General features: G+C 50.1%; 1 protein-coding gene across 4 annotated transcripts in view; it reads left to right on the top strand.

The window, feature by feature from the left end:
* The window catches only part of ASTN2 (astrotactin 2), a 595,125-nt gene that overhangs the window by 291,884 nt on the left and 278,747 nt on the right, over positions 1–24,494 (top strand). For all 4 annotated transcript variants that reach the window (XM_050926897.1, XM_050926900.1, XM_050926898.1 and 1 more), the window contains one exon: positions 9,585–9,735. In XM_050926897.1, the coding sequence (XP_050782854.1) occupies positions 9,585–9,735 (151 nt within the window). The remainder of the gene's footprint in view (positions 1–9,584; positions 9,736–24,494) is intronic.

Genomic DNA, 24,494 nt, shown 5'->3' on the forward strand with positions numbered 1-24,494 from the left:
CAGCATTGAAGAGGGGATCATGATTCTTTGCTAAGGCAAAGAAAAAAAAATAACGGTTGGCTTGCTTAGCTTTATATGACATCACTGATTTGGCCCTACTCTTTGCATACAATGTCCCTGAGCTCTCTCTCCTTCTGTGTGTTTGGTACTTTACCATGAAAGAGGCCACTGGCCTGATGGGAATTCCTTATGCAGAGCATCAAAGGATCAGTCCCAGATAACTAAACAAACGTCAGTTTCACCCCTAGATCTTGGGATCCCCAATTTGATGTCTTGTAAAGACTCTGGACTTTTTTTTCCCTATTTTAATTAAGTTTCTGGTTACCAGGATAAGCTTCTAAATGCCACCAATGCAGCGCTGGATTTATAGAATCTCTAGTATATTACTACAGACTTGTAGGGAACCTGTCACAGTTTTAACCATGGTTCTTTCTCTCTATCTATCTATCTATCTATCTATCTATCTATCTATCTATCTATCTATCTATCTATCTATCTATCTAATTTTGCCATATTGGGGCTTATAAGGCCTACTATCATAAGACATGACTACTAAGGAACATTCATATGAACCAGCTGGGGTAAACCTGCCAACTTGCATTGAAGTTAATTGTCCAAAGTCAATGGTGCTACACTGATTTTCCCCAACTTAGGATCTGGCCTGTATGGCTGTGTCATAACTGTCCTACTCAGATCTGAACCTTAGAGTTCAGCACATGAGAAGCTAGCATGAAACCTCCAAACTTAATTACCAGCTTGGATCTGATATCGCTGCCACCAGCCAGAATTCCAGTGTTTGGCTCACTCTGGTCTCCCCAAAACCTTCCCTGGGGAACCCCAAGACTCAGATGCCCTGAGTCTCACCACCAAGGGAAATAACCCACTTCCCTTCCCCCTCTTTACCTCCTCCCAGATTTCCCTGCCCTGGGTTCCCTAGGAGATTCCCTGCTTCAAGTCCTTGAAACACAAGTACCGAGAGATCAAATCTCTCTCTCCCCTCACTCAGAGGGTATGCAAAGTCAGGCTTTGTAAATCTAACACAAAGAGATGTTCCCCCTCCCTTCGTTTTTTAGCCTTAACCAGTGAAAAACACTTAAACAGGTCTTAAAAAGAAAGCTTTATATAAAAAGAAAGAAAAAGACATAAAATGGTCTCTGTATCAAGGTGACAATATACAGGGTCAATTGCTTAACAGAAAAAATGAATAAACAGCCTTATCCAAAAAGAATACAATTTAACACATTCCAGCAACTACACACATGTAAATACAAAAAAAAAAACAATATAAACCTATTGTCTTACTATCCTTGTACTTACAACTTGGAAACAGAAGATTAGAAAGCCTGGAGATAGAAAGATCACTCTCAGAGCCGAGAGGGTCACCAACCAAAACAAAGAACTCACACCCAAAACTTCCTTCCCCCCAGATTTGAAAAAGTCTTGTTTCCTGATTGGTCCTCTGGTCAGGTGTTTCAGGTCACTTTTTATTAACCCTTTACAGGTAAAAGAACATTAACCCTTAGCTATCTGTTTATGACAGGCTGACATTTTTAAAACCACCTAAGATATTTGGATGCCTACTAAAATCTATGGGAATTTGGGAGGCAGCCTCCCCTCGGCAGCTTTGACAATATTGGATCTATATGGGAGAGGGGGTGATATATAAACATTAGGAAATTCCACAGTTAAGGTTGCCTGAGCCACTGTAATTAGGCCCACTGGTGTATGCGTAATTAGGCGACTGTAGTGTCAGACAGTCTTTAATTACATGTTCACATTCTATTTTTGAAAGCGGAAAGTGACAGGGTGGCTGAAGTAAGGCACTGACGCCAGGCACTCATGTTGAGATACCTTTGAGAAGTCTGCTTTTCGGAGGGTAGATGCGCAGCACGTTCTGAAAATCAGGCCCCTTTAAGTCATCTCAAATGGGCACCCAGAAATGGAGGCATATCAAACCACGTGATGCTTGGCCGTAATCACTGCAGGATTGTCACCTGCTACACCTAATCTTCGTGCATACCTGCCATAGCCATCAGTGAGAGCTTTTCTGTGCATTGGCTTTGGAGTCCTGAATGTATACCCCAGCTCACAGACCGCTGGCACCTGTGCAGTTCTGCCTCCTGCCCACAATGGTTGTCACCTCCCTGTCCCAGAGGCTAGAACACAGTTGTAGGAATGGCACTGCCGGCATTCATGGACTGTGCACAGAGCTGAGGCAGGGGGCAGGGACAGAACTTCATGTCAGTTGGGTGCATTAAGCTGGTGTGAAAGTTATTGCCCCAGGGCGTGGTTCATTCCAGCTGCTCATTGCCAGCCAACTCAACTGCTGCCCTGGGTCAGTCTGGTTAATTTCCACCTCTAACACACAGCCTGGCTGCTTCCTGTCATCCCGTGGATCTGCCAGTTCTGTGCTGGGGAATCCACCAAGCAGCTCATTAGAAGGCAAACCACAGCAGCGGATAAAGGTCGTGTCCCATGGGACTTTCCCTGTTGGGGTGGGGGGACAGCAAAGAGGTGCCTTGTATCCAAAAAGGGAACAGTGAAAGGCAACTCCTCTCAGTGTGTGGGAGCTGCATGGGGCTGGGCAGCAGAGGGCACCCTCTCTGGGAATGCCCAGGGCTGGTGAAGGGTTGGGAGGATGGACAGTGGAGAGCATCCTCTCTGGGTCTGGTCAGGGTGGGGAGCACCCTTTCTAGGTATGGCTGGGGTGGGGAGTGGGAGGGGGTTGGGTAGTGGGGAGCCCCCTCTGTGGGGATAGCCGATATTGGTGGGCTAAAGAGAAGACAGCTCTGTGTTTGGGGATGAAGATGTCACCTTTTCTGCTTGGACCTTTCCTTTGTTGTCTGGCGTATGGGGGTGGGGATGTGCAGTTCCCTATGCAGAAACGGGGGGATGCTGAAGTCCACAGAGCATGCAGCGACCCCATCTCCACTCAGCATTCGCTGCCTCTGGGACTCGTGAGCAGCAAAGCTGTAGCTTGATGCCCCTCTTCAGTGCTGTTGGTATACCAGAGGGCAGCTGTGCCGGGGATGTATCGGGGTCTCACCAGCGGTTAACTTAGGGACAGAGCAGGTACAGAGGAGAGGGCAGCTGAGGGGAATCATCCCCAGCTATCCCCTCCCAGAGTCAGCCCAGGAGAAAGGGTTGTTGTGAAGCTCAGCAGACTGGCATGATGAGCTGGTTCTGGGATGGGTGCTTTGGGGCCTTTTAGAATTGCTTGGCACGGATATTTCTTGAATAAGTAACCCCCAGCAGTATTTGTCACTGATGCTGTTTTATTAATGACGGGGCGAAGGAGGAGGATGCGGCACAGTGGGGAAGGAGAAGAGAAGAGTATTTACAAATGAGTAGTCAAAGCAAGTGCAGGCAGTGGGAGATGGCACGCTGCCCGGGGAACAATGGAAGCTACGCTCTGACTCAGGAACCATTGTGAAGCCTGGACAAAAACAGTGTCTCTGGGTATCATGCAAATAATGTATTGCCATATAAATAGTCAGAGAGCCTTGTATTGCAGGGTTGGCAGCGAGACAAGTGCATTTCATTTAAATGTATGCCTTTTGTGGTAGGGAGAGGTCTCAGGAAGCAGAAATTTGCTCGCAAACTCTGAAATGTTCTTTGCATTGGGATCCAAAATTTGCTCCCTGTGTCACATATTTCTGACCCACATCGCACACAGAATTCCCGACATAGGTGTAGCATTCTGGGAGCTGGGATATGGTGCGGGCATGGCATTGCAGTGGATGATTAAGCCCCAGGCAGAAATTGACATACATGAGAGATTGCATAAACTAGGGTTATTTTGCCTGGGCCAGAGAGGAGTCAGAGGGCACTTACTTGACATTTCTGAGATACAGAACAGCAGAGTGCAGACTGAAGAGTCCCTCTTTAGTATCCTTTCCTATTATGAGAGATCATGGGGTCACACAGTGAAATTAACAGCAAATGTAGAACAAAGAAGAGAAACATTTTTCAAGGTAAACTGTGGAACTCACTGCTGCAGGGAGTCAGACTCAAACATTGAGGATAATCCAGTCCCATGCTGCTGCTGCTGCTTATCTGATCTGAGGTAAGGAGGGATTATTTCCCCTAATGTATAGCTATACACAGTTGGCTAGACTCTCCCTGCCCCCCATCTCCCTTCCATTGTCCTCTGAACCATGGGTGTTGTCACTCATCGGAAGCAGGAGATGAGACGTGATGGCCTTGTGTACTGATCTGATGTGGCAACCCCAGATTTTCACCTGGCTGTTAGTGGAATGTAGCCACCGCAGCAGTCGGGGGAGAGGCCAGCAGTGAAGTGGTTAACAAGAGGACAAACACAGAGCTGTACAGGAACAGATGTGTTTTGTTCCCTTGGGAGCATAGAACCATAAGTGCTGGAAGCAGACAGGCACACGGATCAGTGCATATGCTTGGGCAACCGGACATCATGATGGCATGAAGCGCAGGAGTCAGATTCAGTTTGCAGTGGCTGCGTGAGCTCTCCTGGATGAAAAACCCAGCCCCCCTTGGTCAAGGTGACCAAGTAGCCTGGATTTCAGGTGTTTATGCAGAATAAATATGCCTCTGGCTCAGGGGGTGCTGCAGTGCCTGTCTTTGGGAAGGAGAAAAGGTTCTTGCTGAAACCTTCCTGATGTAGAAGATGCATTTCCTCTCCAGATGCTCAGAGCGGGGCTGTTCCCTCCCCTCTCTGCCCATGCTGCTAAACATTCCAGATCAGGCACAGCTCTTGCTCTCCATCTTGACTTGAGTATTAGCATCTCTCCCTGAGTGACACAGACCTTAAAGGGCATGTATTAGCAATGGGACCTGTCAGAATCTCTTATCTGTATTTATTTCCAGTGTAAATCCAAGCATCTGGCTCAGACTGACAGGGTGAAACGAGTTCTGGGCGAGGTGTCAGTTCACCAGAAACCAGCCATAGGCCGGGAGCAGGAGAAAGAAGCTTTTGATCTAAACCTCAGTCAGACAGGAGACGTCTTGTTGAATTGCCCATAAAGCAACCGGTTGGATTTGTCTTTTGGTTAATACCCTTTGGTGCACTACCACTGACATTTAACGGTCACACTATTCCTTGACCTAACAGCATAGCTGGTGGGGTCAGTGAAATTTTGATGAAGAGGTTGAGTGGTACAGCATGTCAGAGCACTAGCTGCTCACATCCCCAGCATGCTTAGCATTTAGATAGTGGCTTTTTACCTGCTGCTCTCCACGGTGGGTGAGCACCATTAGCCACCACCCTCCCTTTCTGATTGACTGGGGCTCAGAGAGTTTAATTGATTTGTCCAAGGTCACTCAGTGAGTCCAAGTTAGAGCCAGGAATAAGATTAAGGATTCAGAGTCTGGGGCCCCATCTAATGACCCACAGAAGAAATGCGGTTGGCGGTGTCCGTCAAGGGTGTAGTCAAGGGCTTTTCCATCTCCCAACATGCACTGTGCAGTATCTGTTCGGGACATGCCTAGTAACAAACTCCCAGGTCAGTGCAGAGACACATGGACGTGTGTGATTATGGGGGAGGTTTGGGCAGAGAGGCTCAGCCAGATTAGGCATTTGGTGACAAAGGCTGCAGGTGCTGTGAAAAAGTCTGGCCTTACAACAGCAGGGGGTGCTGTGGGTCAGCAATGGGGTATGTTTGCAGAACCACTGGAGCAACCAAGGACTGGGATAATGGTGGGGCATTAGGGCAGAAAGAAGGTGAATTGGCAAAGGTTGTGCGGAGCCCCGATCTGGAACAGCAGGAGGTGCTGTAGAGCGAGGCTAAGGAAACATCGCAAGATCTCAATGGGGAGGGGACTGGAATAGCAGCGGGGCTGCAGGTCAGAATTGAGGGGCTTTGGCAGGGTGGATAGAGGTCCTAGGACTGGAATAACAGGAGGCTGCAGGTCGGAATTTAGGGGCATTGACAGGGTGGGTGGGGGTCCTAGGACTGGAATAACAAGGGTCTGCAGGTCGGGATTGAGGGGCGTTGGCAGGGTGGGTGCGGATCCTAGGACTGGAATAGCAGGGGCTACAGGTTGGAATTGAGGGGCATTGGCAGGGTGAGTGGGGATCCTAGGACTGGAATAACAGGGGGCTGCAGGTCAGGATTAAGGGGCGTTAGAAGGATGGGTGGGGGATCCAGGACTGGAATAACAGGGGGCTGCAGGTCAGGATTAAGGGGAATTAGCAGGGTGGGTGGAGGTCCCAGGACTGGAATAACAGGGAGCTGCAGGTCTGAATTGACGGGCATTGGCAGAGTTGGGTGGGGGTCCCAGGACTGGAATAACAGGGGGCTGCAGGTCTGAATTGAGGGGCATTGGCAGAGTTGGGTGGGGGTCCCAGGACTGGAATAACAGGGGGCTGCAGGTCTGAATTGAGGGGCATTGGCAGAGTTGGGTGGGGGTCCCAGGACTGGAATAGTAGGGGGGCTGCAGGTCTGGATTGAGGGGCATTGGCAGGGTGGGTGGTGATCCTAGGACTGGAATAGCAGGGGGCTGCAGGTTGGGATTGAGGGGCATTGGAATAGCTGGGTGAGGGTCATAGGACTGGAATAGCAGGGGGCTGCAGCTCAGGACTGATGTGCAGAGGCAGAGCTCTCTGTGTAGAAAATCATCCACTGCCTGCGACACCGTCTGACCCTGTCTTGTTGTGTGAGCGCTTTAATTAAATATTGCTGCGCTGAAATCCACCCCAACATTACAAAAGGAAAGCTGAGTGTGTCCATGGCTGTGGAGTGCAGAGTCTGGCTCCAGAGAGCAGAGCAGCCCCTCTCAGATGCAGCAAAACCAGAATTTGCTCCCAGCTCCCTCTGAGCTCACCTCTCGTCCTTTCCTCGGTGTGACATATCCTCCTGTCAGGCCTTCGTGTTGTAACAATGTTCCGCCAACATAACAAACATTTATGAAGAATCAATCCATCCGGAGCCAAACAGCCTCTCTGTCTGGAGAAGGTGCTGTCACCCCACTCGTCTCAGAGGTGACATTTAAACGCTTCCCTCCATCTCTCTGCCTCCCACCCCTGCCTCCGAGAAGGTTAATATTTTAATACATGTAATGGCTCATTCAGGCTCATCAGCCGCTGCCCCTGTTTTGTCAGCGATGATCCATTACACCAGGCGTAATTTCAGAGAGCGAGGTTCCCCTCCCCCTCCCCTAATTGCTGCCAGCAGAAATCACCGGCCGTATAAGAGGCACAAAAGCCTCTTTCATTTGGTGTTTCTAGATTTAATTAACAGAGAGAATTGATCCCTCTTTCAACGCCCAGCTTGCCCTCCGTCCTCATCGCTCTGGTGCAAGCACAACGTGATAGAAGGGCCATCTCGGCTTTGCACACCTGTTCTGCCTCCAGTCATTGGGGCGATGGTGATTGACAGCAGCTGAGGATCTGACCCTGGAATCCCAGCTGCACTAGAGCTGAGACATCTCCTCTTCCTCCCCCTTCACCCAGACACACACGTGAGAGGAGTTGTAAATCCTAGCGATGACTGCGCATCAACACTATGTCTACATTGAAAACACTACAGTGTAGACACTCAGGGCTTGTCTGAACTTAAAGTGGTGCAGCCGTAGGGCTTCAGTGAAGATGGTCCCTACACCAATGGGAGGGCTTCTCTCGGTGGTGTAGACAATCCACCTCCCCGTGAGATGGTAGCTAGATTCTCCCATCGACCAAATGCTGTCCACACCAGGGATTAGGTTGGTTTAACTGCGTCGCTCAGAGGTGTAGATTTTTCACACCTCTCGGTGATCTGGTTATACTGACCTGATTTCCTAGTGTAGACCCGGCCTCACTACAGCAGCAGGAGGGGTTCTCCCCAAGAGACAATAGCTACGTCAGGAGAAAAAATCTTCCATCGACCCAGCGCTCTCTGCACTGGGGGGTAAGGTCAGCATAGCCTTGTCTCATGGGGGGTGACTTTCATAACCCCGAGGGACATAGCTTTGCTGATTCAGTACTCAGTATCGACCAGTCCTAATACAAAGAGACCCAAGAGATGTATGAAACATGGGCAGGAAATAACAGTGGGAGTGACTTTGTGACCTAGGGCAAGGCACTTCACCTCCCTGTGCCTCAGTGTCCCGTCAGAAAAGCAGCGTGATTATATCTACTTCCCCTAGGGTGTTACGGGGATGACTTAATATTCGGAAAGCACTTTGAAGAAGAAAAACATCCTGTAAGTGCTAAGTGCTCTCAATAAAGATCCCAACCCCCCCTGACAGGAATCGAATTGGAAGAACACATTTAGCCCTGAATTCTTTGCTTCCTGCAAAACGGACTGTTTATGTGGCTCTAAGCCAAAGGTGGGCAAACTACAGCCCATGGGCCACATCTGGCCCGCGACCGCGAGACCGTCCTGCCCGGCGCCTGAGCTCCTGGCCCCGGAGGCTCGCCCTGGCCCTTCCCCCTCTGTTCCCCCTTGCCTCCAGCCTCAGCTTGCTCATTCTGCGGCCGGCACAGTGCTCTGGGCAGTGGGGCTGTGAGCTCCATGGGCAGCGCAGCTGCAGAGCCCGGCCTGACCCGATCTCTGCTGCATCAGCCACTGGTGCTCCAGGCAGTGCGATAAGGGAGCAGGGAGCAGAGGGGTTGGATAGAGGGCAGGGGAGTTCAGGGTGGTGGTCCAGGGGTGGGGGTGTGAATAGGGGTCAGGGAGGTCGGGGGGGGAACAGGGGGTTGAATGAGGGCAGGGGTCCAGGGAGGACAGTCAGGAAGGATGGGGGGTTGGATGGGGCAGTAGGGGGCAGTCAGGGGACAGGGAGAAGGGGTGGTTGGATGTGGGTGGCGGAGGTCCGGGGGTCCTGGGGGAGGCGTCAGGAATAAGATGAGGTGTTGGATGGGGTGGCGGAGGTCCGGGGGCAGTCAGAGGACAGGGAGCAAGGGTGTGTGGATGGAGCAGGAGTCCCAGGGGGGCCGTCAGGGAACAGGAGGGGTTGGATGGGGCAGGAGTCCTGGGGCAGGGGGCAGATAGGAGGTGGGGGCTGGGCCATGACCCCCTCCCCTAACTGGCCCTCCATACAACTTATGAAACCAGATGCGGCCCTCAGGCCAAAAAGTTTGCTCACTCTTGCTCTAAGAGGAGAGATTTTCAAAAGTGCCTTAGTGACCATTGAAAGTCAGTGGGACTTTTGCTCCTAAGTCACTTAGAACCAGATTTTCAAAGGTGTTTAAGCACCTAAAGATGCAGACAAGTGCCTAGTGAGGTTTTCAAAAGCATTTTAGGCATCTAGGTACTTCTGAAAATCCAACTAGGTGCTTATCTGAATATTTAGAGGCCTAATTACCTCTTAAAATCTGACCTTTCAGCACGTTTGAAATCCCACCCTCTTGTTTTCCCTCTAAAATGGGTTACTGGACGCCGCAAACAACCCAACCAGTCACTGTAGCATTAGATGCAGAAGCCCTGTGTGGTGGGTAGGAATTATGTCCAGCGGGTGGAATTCACCCCTGTACAGAGGGCCGTAACTAGGCCAATGAAACAGTTTAGCTTCAATAACAGAGCATATTTCACCTAAATATTTCATGTAAAACGTTCCATCTCTTTATCCCCCTGTGGCCACCTGTAGGGTCTGCTCAGTCTCCAGTTCTAACAGTGCTTTTTCTCTCCAAGGGAAGAAGCGATGTTGTCCACCTACTTCGAAACCATCAATGACCTGCTCTCTTCCTTTGGGCCGGTCCGAGACTGCTCACGCAACAATGGTGGCTGCACCCGTAACTTCAAGTGTGTGTCAGACCGCAAAGTGGACTCCACGGGCTGTGTGGTACGTATGCCACCGGGTGATCGGTGCTCTAGAGAGATGGTGTGTTGTCGAGGGTGCCTGGCTGGGAGTTACTTGTTCTTTGTCCATGGATGTGGGTAAGGGAATCTCTGTTGCCTTTTTGGGCGGTGGAACTGTGTGTCTGTCTGTCTCTCTTTCCTTTTCTCTCCTCCTTCTCCTTTCTCTCTCTCCTCCTTGTCCCACCTTTGTCTTCTCTGTCTCTCTTTCCTTGATCTGTGAGAGCAGACTGTCTGGCCTTAGCTAGAGAGATGCCCCAGGGGTCCTGTGGAAAGTCAACACGTCTGGTAGAATGGTCTGAGCTTTGGGGAGGGGTGGAGGCTACTGGGGAAATGCCCCCACCCCAGCCCTGCTGGCTGCCCCGAATGCCACAGGTGCGAATTCTGCCTCAGGAATGAGCAACCTGTTCTCCAGCCCAACGGCACCACCAGAGATACCGCGGAGGACTCGGGAGCTTAAAGGAGCAATGCAGAGTCAATTGTCATGTACTTGCCAAAGTGTCATGGACTGGAAATGGACTTTGCTCTCTCCTCCTTCGCCCAAATGCTTCCCTCCCTCATCCACTGTGCCCCTCCCAAAGCTCTGCCACCTCTTTGGCTCCAGTGGGTAGCCTCTCTTCAGGGTTGTTTCCCTTCGGAGGAGAAACTGATGCTAGAGGGAGGTGTTTCTTTGGTGCAATCCTGTTTGTTTACCAAGAACACACACACAGTCCTGCTTCCCCAAACACAGTAGGAGCAAACAACAACAGGCAGTTTCTGAGTGTGCCTCTCCAGCAAGTTCTGCGCCGAAAAGAATCCCCATCTCTCAGCCTCCGCCCAGGGCCACGCTCACCCCTGCATCTCTCGCTTTCTGCTTCTCACGCACGCAGTCACAGCTTGCCAAACAATCCCTGTAGTCCCTGTATTTGCAACCAATGTCCTGGAAATCCCACGGACCACACTGTTTAACTCTGCTCAGGTTTTGCCAGGCAGCCCAGTGCCTTGGGCAATATTCTTTCCAGCTCTCATTATGTGAACAGGCATAGGGCTTGTCTACATCAGAAAGTTGCAGCGCTGGTGAGGGAGTTACAGCGCTGCAACTTAGGAGGTGTACACATCTGCAGGGCACCACCAGCGCTGCAACTCCCTGTTTGCAGTGCTGGCCGTACTCCCGTTTTGTCTCGGGTGTAGAGGATCCAGCGCTGGTGATCCAGCGCTGGTAATCAAGTATAGACACTTACCAGCGCTTTTCTTGACCTCCGTGGAATAAGCAGGTATCCCAGCATACCTGAGGAAGCCTCTGGTAATCAAGCTGGTCTCCTTCCCCGGCTTGCTCTCGCGTTCCCCGAACCCCGAGCAAGCAGGTCTCCGTCCCTGCGGTTTGCAGGGTGGTTCCGGGAACGCGAGAGCAAACCGGGGAAGGAGACCAGCTTCGCCGCGGTTTGCTCTCGCGTTCCGCGAACCACCCTGCAAACCGCAGGGAAGGAGACCTGCTTGCTCGGCGGTTCGGGGAACGCGAGAGCAAACCGGGGAAGGAGACCAGCTTCGCCGCGGTTTGCTCTCGCGTTCCCCGAACAAGCAGGTCTCCTTCCCTGCGGTTTGCACGGTGGTTCGCGGAACGCGAGAGCAAACCGCGGCGAAGCTGGTCTCCTTTCCCGGTTTGCTCTCGCGTTCCCCGAACAAGCAGGTCTCCTTCCCTGCGGTTTGCACGGTGGTTCGCGGAACGCGAGAGCAAACCGCGGCGAAGCTGGTCTCCTTTCCCGGTTTGCTCTCGCGTTCCCCGAACCCGAGCAAGCAGGTCTCCTTCCCTGCGGTTTGCAGGGTGGTTCGCGGAACGCGAGAGCAAACCGCGGCGAAGCTGGTCTCCTTTCCCGGTTTGCTCTCGCGTTCCCCGAACCCGAGCAAGCAGGTCTCCTTCCCTGCGGTTTGCAGGGTGGTTCGCGGAACGCGAGAGCAAACCGCGGCGAAGCTGGTCTCCTTTCCCGGTTTGCTCTCGCGTTCCCCGAACCCGAGCAAGCAGGTCTCCTTCCCTGCGTTTTGCAGGGTGGTTCGCGGAACGCGAGAGCAAACCGCGGCGAAGCTGGTCTCCTTCCCCGGTTTGCTCTCGCGTTCCCCGAAACCCCTTGAAGCCGCCCAACAGCGCTGCAGTGTGGCCACATCTAACACCACTTGCAGCGCTGGTTGCTGTAAGTGTGGCCACTCTGCAGCGCTGGCCCTATACAGCTGTACTAATACAGCTGTAACAACCAGCGCTGCAAAATTTTAGATGTAGACATGGCCATAATTGCTCTTTTCATTAAGCCTGAAAGAAGAGTGCTTAGTGCACCTATTGACTTTATCCAGGTCTGTGACTGATGGCAGCCATTAACACCTTCTAGCATCACAATCCTCTCCAAGGGAATCTTGTTGCTGTAGGTTGATTTTTAACACTACTACGGGGGATAGGGAGGTTTTCTTGTGCAACAGAGTCACCTGGCAACCTTGGAGAAACAGTCGTCTTCTTTCTGTAAAAAGAGCCTGAAAACAACAAGCTGATTGAAGTGGGATCCTTGTCCTAGCACTCACAGCAGAGCACTTGCGTGATTACACACTTCACACAAATACACACTCACTGACAGTGACACTGTCTGTCACTGGCACACAGGGCCAATCTGGAACTCATCACACACACACACACACACACACGCACACCAGATTGCCAGTGACAATGACACTCCTCTGTGTGTATACACACTCTCTGTCACCTCAGCACGTGTACACACACACACGCACAGAGTCATCTCCCTACACACTCACACACACACATGCTGGTTTTCATGCATGCATGTCTTTCTCATTGTCACACTCAGTCTCTCTCTCACACATGTGCACAACGTTAGATGCTTCTCCCAACCCCTCCATCACCCCCTCTCCAAACTCACCCTGTTCCCTGCAGGAGCCTTCTCCGGCCCCCTCCTCGGCTCTCTGGAAGCAGGAGTGAAGCGTCGCTTTCTTTATTGAAGATATTTATACACGGGAACCGGGAAAGGTCAGCTTGGAGTGGCGCCGTCTCTGGGTGGCTCTTAACATGGCCCCCCCACCCCCAAATGCTCGTTCAGCACATTTAGCGTGGCCGCCTAATAGCACTAGTGCATTACAGGCAGCACTTTACAATGTGGGTCATTACACAGCTGGTTTCCCTTCCTCTCTTCGTTTTTGTTGGTGGTGGTGGTGGTGGTGGTCTGTCTGTCTGTCTCTCTCTCTCTTGCCCTTTCCCCCTAAAAAGTAATGCGCCTCCCAGATATTGTCAGCAACAGCCCTGGCTCTGATTGCCGTGCGCCACAGAGAAGCACCGCCAAGATGCAGCCTTTTAAAAGTCAAGACGTATTAAGAAAGAAATTGTCAATAAATTACAGGCCTGGCTCTCCCTGCATGCGCCCATGGAGCAGTGGCCACTGAAATCCATGTCACTCAGGGAAAGTGGGGCTTCTTTCCCTTCCTCGACCCTGCTCCTAATGGCTACATTTAGGCTATAATTAACGGAAGCAAAACACGGGAGGGTTGGGGAAGGGATGGAGAATCAGCGTGAGCAGTCACCTTGGAGCGCAATCCCTGATAGCTGCAGGGGAGAGACAGAGCAGCCTCCATGTGGGCGTAAAATGCTGCTGAATAGGAGTGGGGAGCTGGAAGGGCCGGGGTGCTTGCTGTTCTTAGGCTCCCCGCCACCCCTCCACACACACTCCTGCTTGCTTCCTTTGTTCTTTGCTTCCAGCGTGCAGCCCTGGCGTGGGAAGAATGGGGCTAGCCTTGGACTGGTGAGTCACCGGGATCCATACCACTTCCAGGCAGAAAGTGAAGTTCTTTCTGCTCCTCTCACCAGTCCGATGAGGAAAAGCTTGTGTTGCAATGGAAGGTGCTAGAGGCACGAAGCTTTAATCTCCCCACCCTCTTCCGTTCCTCTCTCTTGTCATCTCTCTGCTTCTCTTCCTCTCTCCCTCCTGCTTGCAGAAATAGAAAACCAATCCATGGTGGGTTGCAAAGGACTCCATGCTATGCCGGGGCTGGCACCGATCCTCCTCTGTCCAGACAACTTTCCTACTTAACAAGGGAGGTGGGACTGATTCTGGGGCAAGCGTGGACTTTCTAGGTCTGGACTGTCTCATGCTGCTCCACTCAGGGGTGCTGGAACATTATGTGTAATGGGAGTGCTGAGAGTCATTGAAGCGAACTGTATCCTCTGTATATAATGGAAATGGCTCCAAGCCAGGGGGTGCTGCAGCACCCCTGAACCGCTAGTTCCACTCATGGAGCTCAGCGGTAGCCCAGTGGAAGCCCTACTGAGCTATTTGCATGGAAATGCAGGGCTGGTCACAGCCCTGATGTGATTTCAGTCAAGTTGTTTGAGTTCCCCCTTTGGGAGACATTCCAGAGCTGATTCTCGCTCCCTCGACCTTTTTGGAAATTGTCTGTCTGTCTTCTCTGTTTAAATATCAATGACAGATTGACTTGGGATTCCGGAGGAGAAGCAAAACTGGCTCAATGAGCAGGCAAATTGATATCAGCTGATGAATGATCTGGAAAGCTAAGCTCTGTCCTCAGAAGTGCTGAGGGAAAGAGCACCTGTGACTATTGGCTGGTGGTTGGCGTTGTGCCCCCCTGGAGGATTTTGGTGAAAGCAGAGCTGTGAGATTTCTCCCTGGAGAAGGGGCTTGGCCTGCAGTACTCTTGCAAAGGATTTTACTAGGAGAGATTTCAGGACTGGAGTACAAAGTTGGAGATCAGCTGACAAAGCCCATAGAATTTCAACTTCATGGTAAGGGGAGGCTGGTGAGAATCCTGCCGCTGAGCAGACAGAGATGCCTCTAATAATCCCCTCTCTGGTTCTCTTTCACTGAGCTTTCCCCTCTGTGAGAGGTTATAAAAGGAAAGTGATGTATCCGAACCCCCGAAATGATCTCTTCCTGCCATACCAACCCCTATGCAGCTGAGAGCACAAAGATTTATTGAGGCAGCAAAGGCCAGTCACTCAGACATGTAGGAAGGGGGCCAGATGGATCACCATTCACAACTTCCTGTTGATTGTGGGATAGGAGTGGATGTTCTTGCGGTTGAGGCACTGAGCTGGGACTCAGGAGAGCTGGGTTTAATCCAGTCCTTGAGCTCCCGCTGAGGAGCGGGGTCTGGGTCTTGTCCTGCTCCGGCACTCCAGCCAGGAAGCAGGATCAGGGGCTGCTCCATGCAGCTCCTGGAAGAAGTGGCATGTCCCCTCTTTGGCTCCCATGGGTTGGGGCAGCCAGGAGGCTCTGCTCCGTACGCTGCCCCCACCCCAAGCGCCACCCCCGCAGCTCCCATTGACTGGGGACTGCGGCCAATGGGAGCTGCAGGGGCGGCACCTATGGATGGGACAGCATGCAGCAGAGCTGCCTGGCTGCACTGCTGAGTAGGAGCTGGTGGGGGACATGCCGCTGCTTCTGGGAGCTGCTGAGGTAAGCGCCACCAGGAGTTTGCACCCCTGAGCCATCCCCCTTGCACCCCAACCCCTTGCCCCAGCTCTGATCTCCCTTGCTGCCCTCCAAACCCCTTATCTCCTGGAGCACCCTCCTGCACCCCAAACCCCTCATTCCCCAGCCACACCCCAGAGCCCTCACCCCCAGCTGGAGCCCTCACCCCCTCCTGCACCCCAACCCCAATTTCTTGAGCATTCATGGCCCACCATACAATTTCCATATCCAGATGTTGCCCTCAGGCCAAAAAGTTTACCCACCCCTGTTTTAGACAGAGGGGGAATTTGTCCTAGCTTCCCGGTCGGTGTACAGGCCTTAGCTTGGCCTGTCTTGAGCTACCCCTTCTATTTTCCTATCAAAATGATGCAGTATTCCTGAGGTGCTGGAAGGCAGTGTTGCAAAATGATTTAATTTAAGAATGTAGCTGTTGCATTAGAGATATCGGCTGTGCAAAACAGGATCAGTGGCCCATCACATCCGATCTCTTCCTTCCAGCACAAGCTAAAGATGCAGTTCCAGTGGAAGGCGGTGGGGCCCGTAGGTATGAATAGAGCTGGTTGAAACATGGAATTTCCATTCCATTGGGAATTCCTGACATTTCATACTTTCCCAAATCCGAACCGAATGTTGAAATTTCAAACGTTACCATGAAATGAAAATTGTGAAATAATTTTGTTCCCAAAACAGAAAAAACCTGGTTGAAACATTTTGTTTTGGCTCCATCATTTCATGTTTTATGTTGTCATACAAGAAAAGTCAAAATAACAAAGTAGAAACAAAACATTCTGATAATTTCCTTTCAACATTTCGATGAAATTGATACATTCCTGAGAAAACTTTCGATTTTGTCAAATCAGTATCTTCCAGTGGAAAAGTGTTCCATCAGCAAATGTTTTACCAGCTCTCCTTGCTCCAGCACAAGCTAACAATGATGTTTCAAAGAAAGTTGAGTTGAGTTTGTAATTATAATGAAAGAAACTTGGATTTTCAGTTCCTTGGAAATTCTGGCATTGCAAAATTGTCCTTCATCTTGAATCAGAACAAAGTATCAACATTTCAAAACTTATCACGAAACAAAAATTCTGAAATATTTTGTTTCAGAAACATCAAAGTAACCTCCTTGAGGTATTTCAGTTTGGGAAGGTCAAAATCTTTCATTCTGACGTTATCCTTTTGGCTTTTATGGGTATCATTATATTGTAACATACACGTTGAAACAATAAAGTGAAAACAAAATGTTTCAATAATTTCCTGTCCAAATTTTTGATGAAATGGGGCGTTTTCACAAAAATGTTTCCATTTCTTTGAATCGGCATTTTCGGGCAGAAAACAGTTCAGTCAGAAAAATTTCTACTAGTTCTAGTTATTATGCACCTAGCCAGTTATACAGAGATGCACATGGAGGGCAGTGAAAGATTCCTTCCTGACCCCTATAATGTTCAGCTACCATCCTGAAACATGTGATTATTTAATTGTATTGTGGGAGCACTGTGGAACCCCAGTAATAGACCAGAACCCCACTGTGCTAGGTACTGTACAAACAAAACAAAAACATGCTCCCTGCCCCCAAACAACTTACAATCCCCGATTCCTCTTATTTTCCTTATTAGCTACCAGTATTAGTAATGATGAGAAAAGTGGCCAAGTATGAGCTGAAACAAGCCTAAATTTACAGTAACTAAAGCAAGCATGTGTCTGAGCTCCCAGGTGTCGCTGGAAATATTTCAGAACAGTAACTGAATGGAAAGAAGCAACTGCTAATTGAGGTGGCTCACAAGGAGCAGTTTGACGGGAGATGGGTGGCCACTTCCCAGGATGTTTGAACCAAGGGATTGTCATCACAGGGGCAAATAGCAGCTGAAGACCAGGCAGAGGTTGGCAGATCATGGTGCCGCAGATGGGCCCGGCTCAGTCCCTGATGCACATAGAAGTGTAACGAAGGGGCAGAGCTGCTTGGCCATTTAAGTGCTGTGAAAGAGGATTGCGTGGCATGGACCTCACTGCCAGGTCTGGAAAGGGCTCGTTAAATTAAAGAGTAAGTAAAAATTAATAGCTGGTACAAGCTGGAGTATGGGAAGTTCCCAGCCTGCTCTGACCAGAATGCGCACGTGCCGTATGAATCCAAGCGTGGCCCCTTTCTGGGCTCTGCCTTGACTGATACCTTTAACAGCAAAGCCGACATTTTCTGCTCAGCTCTCCCAAGGGTTTTCTTTGCCAGGGTCACTTTGTCCCAGAACCACCTCCTTCTGCTCCCACACACATTCAGACTGCAGCTCTTTGGATCCACTGGCTAGTATGATTGAGCAGAAATTATGGTGCATCTTTGTGTAAGATTCAAACACCTGCTCTCAGGGTGACTTAGCAGACAAACACTGTATCCCCAGGCAGATTCTTAGAGCCAGCCAACTTCTCCTATGCTGGTTGTAAGGAAACACAACCCAGTGTATTTCAGCTGCCACTCTAACCACTAGATGGACCATTTTCTGGTACCCAGAAGGAAATCAGAGCAGGAATTCACATTTACCTAATTTCTTTTGTTGGAGGAACTCAGAGTGTTTTACGCACATTAATTAAGCCTCACAAGAAGTTTGAAACAGGGAAGTATTTTTTATCTCCAGTTCAAAGATGGAGAAACTGAGTCACGGGCAGCAGGGGGCGGGGGGCATGTAGTGATTAGCCCAAGATCACACAGGGCAGGTCTGATCCTTAGAGGTGCTGAGCACCCACTGATTTCCATCCTGAGATGTCATGGACTTTCCCAAGCCCCCGCTGGTAGCTTCAACATATGCATACATTAGCTACCCAATAGTCCTACAATATTAGGGGCCCAATCCTGCAGCTTTCACTCACGAGCCGTTCACTGAAACAAGGGGGGCAGGATCAGTCCAATGGATCTGTGAGTGTTCACACTCCTAGGACCATGCCCTAAGTCAGTGACAGAGCCATCCACAGTACTTATGGAACCCGGCTCCTAGTCATCTGCTCTAACGGGTCCATAAACTGCAGCATGAACATTTTAAAATTATATATATAAAAATAAATGTGAGCTAGGAGGGAATGTGTCATTCTGTTTAATTTCCAAATCCATTACAGATTTCCCTGTGCTTGTTGTCCCTTGAGAGTATTCTGGGAAAGGCAAGATATTGCAGCGTGCGATTAGACGCTCGAGAGACAGATGTATTTGATCATCTGAAGCTAAAATAATGATTGATCATCTTGAAAAGGAAGAGGGGGAGGAGAAGAGTAAGGAAAATAGCAGTGTTATTTCAGAAAACAGTTGCAACATATTTCCCTCTGGCAAGAGGTGTTACCCTCCAGGAGGGTCCTGAGTATTAGTGGAAAAGCTGCAAAGGAGACTGCCACAGCCAGTCAGGGTGATAACAAGCTCTGCAGACATCATTACTGTGGAGAGGGAGAGGCAATGATCTTCGCTGCGTGGAAGGGGAAGAGCAGGGGGCTGGCAAAGGGGAAATGGGATTGTTTGCACCCCTTACAGATGTGGCACACTCCGTTTCTAATTTTCTTTGGTGTTGAGTATCTTCCTTTTCTAGCAACAAGAGCGCCGGAGACAGATGAGAGCTGAGTGGCTGGGGGATGAAGGGAATACAGTTCAGTCACAGGAGAGAGGAGCAGCCATTGGTCCTAGAACGGGGGAGCTTCTGTGGGGAAAGGTCTTGCACGCTCATGTATGTATGGCTAAGAAGAGATGGGATTCGGGGAGAAGGTTTGGGGTGACTTCCTAACTTGTGAGTAGTGTCAGGGCAGAGCTGGGACACAAGTGAGTCCTTTCCTAGTGAGAGGATTCTGCCCAAGCTGACAGGCATCTGAAATTCACCTGCATGAATGCTAACAGACCCCTCCACCCTACTGACATGGAAGCGAGGAAGGATGGTGTACTGTTGGTAGACTAATACTTGGAAGGCCTGGGTTTGAGTCCCTGTTATGCTATGGATTTTCAACATCAGTAAGCCTCTCCGTGCCTCAGTTCCTCATCTGTATAATGGGAATAACAGCACTGCCCTGCCTCCCAAGCAGGTTGAGAGGGATAAATATGTTACAGACTGGGGGTAGATGCTATGCTAATATGGGAGACACACGTAGCTGTGATAGACAGGCAGGTTCGCTTGCCTCCCTGCTTCTGATTGATGGCAGCAGCACCTCTTGAACAGTGTTCTTGGGGGCGGGCTAGGTACTGAGGTTTGCAAGAAAACTGCTTTTCCTGCTCACAAGCCTGGAACAGGACTTCAGTAACTCAGCCAGAGGTTATGGGTCTGTTACAGGAGGTGGGGGAGGTTCTGTGGTCTGTGTTGTGCAGGAGGTCAGACTAGATAATCGTGATGGTCCCTTCTGACCTTTATGTCTGTGAGGACATTGGTGGGCTGTGGGAATAGGAGGGAGGTGATCTTCCCACCAATGGAGGAGGCTGGAAGAGAGCTTGTCATCAGATCAGGAAGGGCAGGCTCAGGGTGGGCACAGGTGTGTGTCTGGGTTCTCACTTGTGGGGGATTATCATGGTGATGGACATGTTTCTCCTGTGGCACAAGCCCACGTGGGGGTTTTGCCTTTGTGGTGGCTGGAGTATTGAACCTGTACTGCTGGCTTGTTTGGTGGTCACTTGGCTGCGGAGCTGGGAGTTGAGGTATTTTCTGGGCAAATGGAAGATACATTTCAGTGTTAGAGGGATATTAAATATAAAATGAGGTCTGATTAATTCTGGTGATTCTTAGCTGGGACACTGTCCCTTTGCTCTCACAGATACGTGAATTATAGGCCTGCAGTTTTAAAGGAGCCTTAACCTGGCTTTTAATTCTGTGGCTGCAATCGATTGCAGCCACAGATGATGGCATATGGCTCTCCCAGTGCCTGATCTGCAGGCGCCATCAGCCAGCGAGATGCCTGAGTGCTGTGATTTGCAGCAACTGCGAACTGTGCTCACGTTTCATTGCAGATGCAAATTTAGAGGCTGTTCAAAATTTGGCACTAAAATATCTTGAAATCATGGTGCAAGTGCTACTGAGAACTCTGTCACCCTGTGAAAATCAATAGCAGAGAAGCGTGCTGCTAGGAGCACTCAGGAGACTGGGCTCGACAAGTACAATGGAAGGACCTTGGAAAGCAAAAATTCAGCCTCTCAGCAGCGATTGCCAGCCAGGTGTCTGAGCCCAGCATTGCTCCTGCAGCAGGGCAGCCCAGTACACAGAAGTGGCTGATGCTGTCTGGCTGTTGCGGTGCCCCTCCCAAGGTGTGCATTTTAGTCATATAAGTGATGGTTGGGCGAGTTTTTCTAAAGAGGCTAATTCTCGTGAGTTAGCTCCAGTTCTGTGCTTCCCGCTTGAGATTCCTTAAAGGGCCCTGAGTTTAAAGCTGGGTGAATTTTTTTCAGCGCATTGTTCTCTCTCTCTCGCTCTCTCTCTCACGTACACACACACACACACACACACACACACATATTTTGGGGGGATCTGAATCTTTTTACCACATTCAGATTGAATTAAGCAAATAGTCTTACTTGGGGGGAGGAGGAAAACATTTTGAAAGAGTCAAAATATGTGTTTTGATTTTAAAACTGGCCAGTTTAAAACATGCTCAAAAAGTTGAAAAATACCTGAAATGGCCAAAATCAACATGAAATGCTTGGAGGAGGGGCAGAGGGGAATAGTTTGCTGTCAATTGAAACTTTTCCTTTAACTGAAAATGAATTAGAAAAAAGTAGTTTTGAGTCAATTTGGAACATTTTGGTTGATTTATAACATTTTTGTGTTTTCCAATTTGATGAACATTTTTTTTAAATCATTGTCACTTCAAATCTAATTGGATTTTTTTTTTAAATTGGTTTAGCCCCTGGAATCAAAACCTCCATTATTTGCTTAGCTCCAGTTCTGAGCACTCATCCTTTGAAGTATCTCATGGTGGGCACCCAAAATTTGGAGTCACTTATGAAAACCTTCGCCACTGGGTTGCTTGAGTGACTTCACTGCTGCCCAAAGGTGCTTACATTGACAGCCTTGAAGACTGACACTCTCCCCTCCATCCTCCCCCCTGCCCCCGCTCCCCCCTGCCCCCATCTGTCTACAAGCACAGCCCTGCCTAGAGCATGGCAGGCTCTCCTGAGCCAATAGGGTCACCATTTTGCACAAAGAGGTTGGTTCCATTTCCATGACTCGTTCAGCCCAGGAACTGTCAACAGTGAGGCTCAGCAGGGCCACCTGTGGTGACGGATTTATAGCATGTGGACATGTAGCCACTGAGAACTGGATTGAGACCAGCAACTCTCCTCCCCTAAGGGTTCACAAAGGATTTTTCTTCCCTGATGCACGATTGGCCAGATATAAGGTGATTTTTGTTGTTGTTGTTGTTTGCTGTTCTTTTGTTTTTTCCGCTTCTTCTGAAGCATCAGGAATTGGCCACAGCTGTATATGGAACACGGGATGGGGTGGACCAGTCTGCTCAGGGGGTCTAGAGAATCCTCTTTCTAGATGCCTGGTTGGTGTGTCTTGCTCACATGCTCTGGGTCATACTGATTGCCAGATTTGGGCTCAGAAAGGAATTTTCAGGCTAGATTGGCTGAGACTGCCCTCCCTGGTTCTGTGCAGCATGGGGTGTGGGTCACCTGCTGAGTCCATCTCAGCTAATCAGTTCCCTGCTTCGGGCATTGATGCACCTTGGTCTCTCCCATTCTCTGCCTGTGACACACAGTTTATTGCCTTGAAGACTGATATGCTTTAGTCACAAGCATGTGGGGTTAATATAGGGGTAGTTGGGTGGAAATGAATGGCCAGGAGGTCTGACTAGATGATCCAATGGTCCCTTCTGGCCTTAATATCAAGCTCTGAAGACACTAGAAAAACCTTGGAGGTAACAGCTGGTCACTCTCAACCTGAGCTGCATTGAAACCGGTGATCTAGAAACTGGATCTTCCATGGCCAGTCTCTAGAGCCATTTGTTCCCTTGTTAAGTGCACTCTGGAACACATGCCTTGTGTGGCTAATAATGCAAATCTCCTAGACATAAGCATCTAAATATACGTAGATACACAGACATACACTTGAGGCATTTGCATTGCTTTTCAGAGCAGATCAGATACATGCCAGGGCATGGCTGAGATCTCAATAAAATGTTATCGTGTGATAGAATGGCAGGAGCACCAAGAAGGGCTGTTTGTGTTGGGGCTGTGGGTGAGAGAATGAATGCCTGCAGTGATTAATTATAGTCTATGCCGTTTCTCACCACCACTGAAGCTTGTATCCAGTCCAACTCAGGTGGGTAGAGAAAGTTGTTACCATCTGGTAGCTCTTGGGTGGTTTGTGTGAAATGAAATTTGGTGGCTTCAGTCCAGTTCTCTGCCCTCAACCCCCTTTGGTAATCTTGGCAAAGAGTGTAAGAGTCTGAGCTGACTCTATAGATCAGAGGTGGGCAAACTTTTTTGGGGTTGCAAAACTATATGGAGGGCCGGGTAGGGAAGGCTGTGCCTCCCCAAACAGCCTGGTGCCCATGCCCTCCCACTTCCTGCCCCCTGACTGCCTCCCTTAGAACCCCCCACCCCTAACCACCCCCCGGAACTCCACCCCCTATCCAACTTCCCTGCTCCCAGTCCCCTGACTGCCCAGACCCCCTATCCACACCCCTTACCCCCTGATAGGCCCCCTGGGACCCCAGTCCTATCCAACCCCCTGTTCCCTGTCTCCTGACTCTGCACCCTCCCCGGAGACTCCCACACTTATCCAACCCACACACACACGTGTTCTCCGTCCCCTGACTGCCCCCCAGAATCTCTGCCCCATCCAACTTCCCTCTGCTCCCTGTCCCCTGACTTCCCCCCGGGACCTCCCACCCCTTATCCAGTCCTCTGGCCCCGGCCCCCTTACCATGCTGCTCAGAGCAGCATGTCTGGCAGCCATGCTGCCTGGCAGGAGCGTGCAGCCCCGCCGCCTAGAGCGCTGCCCGCGCAGCGGCATGGTTGCAGGGGAGGGAGGGACAGTAGGGGAGGGACCGGGGCTAGCCTCCCTGGCTGGGAGCTCGGGGGCCGGGCAGGATGGTCCCGCGGGCCGTAGTTTGCCCACCTCTGCTATAGATTGTTCTACTCTAGAGGTCAGGATTGAGTCACGTGGGCAAGATTGCCCAGCTGCTGTCTGTGTCATGCCTGTTCTGTGAAGTATTTCAGTCTTTCTGGCTGCAAATCTGGCACGTTTCACCAGCCCCAAATCAGCACACCAAAGATTAGTAAAGGAGGAATGGTGGGGTTGGGGGGCGAGGTGCATAGAGCAGCTGGTAAAAGAATTGAAACTGCATTGGCTCAAACTTTCCTAGCCTTTGCATTTAACCTCCTCCAGGGCTCCTTCCAGCAAAGCGCTTAAACACATGCTTAACTTTAGAGCCACTGACATTGGTGCTTAGACTTGTGTGTCTAAAGTCAAATATGTGCTGGATCGGGACAGGGTGCTCAGCACCTTGCAGGATTGAACCAACCCTTTGGGTAGCCTCAGTCCAGCAAAGCACTTAGGCCCCAGTTCAGCAAGCAATGTAAGCACAGGGCTATGTCCTTACCTATTCAGGACAGCACTTAAGCATGGGCTTACCGTTAAACAGATGTTTAAATCTCATTGATGTCAATTACCCAGAATAGGGGTTACTCACATGCTTACAGTCAAACGTGCTTTGGAGACTTGATGGATCAGGGAGCCAGTTCTTTGCTATCCCATGCACCACAAGCTCGGTATATGGCTTAAGAGCAATGTCAAATTCCCCCAGAACTGGTTTGAAAAGAGCAGAGACCCCAGCTCACCTCCATGCTGCTGTTTGCATCCACCACTGCTAGGCCATCCCTGGACACCAGCCCTCCTCTACACAGCAGGGAAGCTTTGCTGGGGGAAGCTGGGACTTCATCTCTTGAACATCTCCAACAAAAAGGCAGCTAATATTTAGAAAATGCAGCAGAATAATAAAAACGGGCAATTTACTCTCTCCAGAACCACTTTTATTAAATATTCTTTTTTAAAAAACTTAATAATAAAAAAGGGAAGCCAAGCTACAAAAACCCCGTCAGGCAATTTAGCTGGAGAGTTAGTTTCCTCTCGTCACTGGGATTCGTGTCAGTAATGAGGCATTTCTGATGTCTCCAGTGACCCCGGCCTCCGTCTCCTTTCTAATGAGCTTTTTGAGTGTGGAAGAAAAGCATGCTTTTGCTTATTGAAATAAACAGGGACCTGGCCATTTGCTCATTTCCCTGGGGAAACGGTCCCTATGGGGCTTTCAGTTGTCATTTCTTTAAGTTCGTCTTCAAAGA

The sequence above is a fragment of the Gopherus flavomarginatus genome, chromosome 17, assembly GCF_025201925.1.
Source record: "Gopherus flavomarginatus isolate rGopFla2 chromosome 17, rGopFla2.mat.asm, whole genome shotgun sequence".
Taxonomy (NCBI): Eukaryota; Metazoa; Chordata; order Testudines; family Testudinidae; genus Gopherus; species Gopherus flavomarginatus.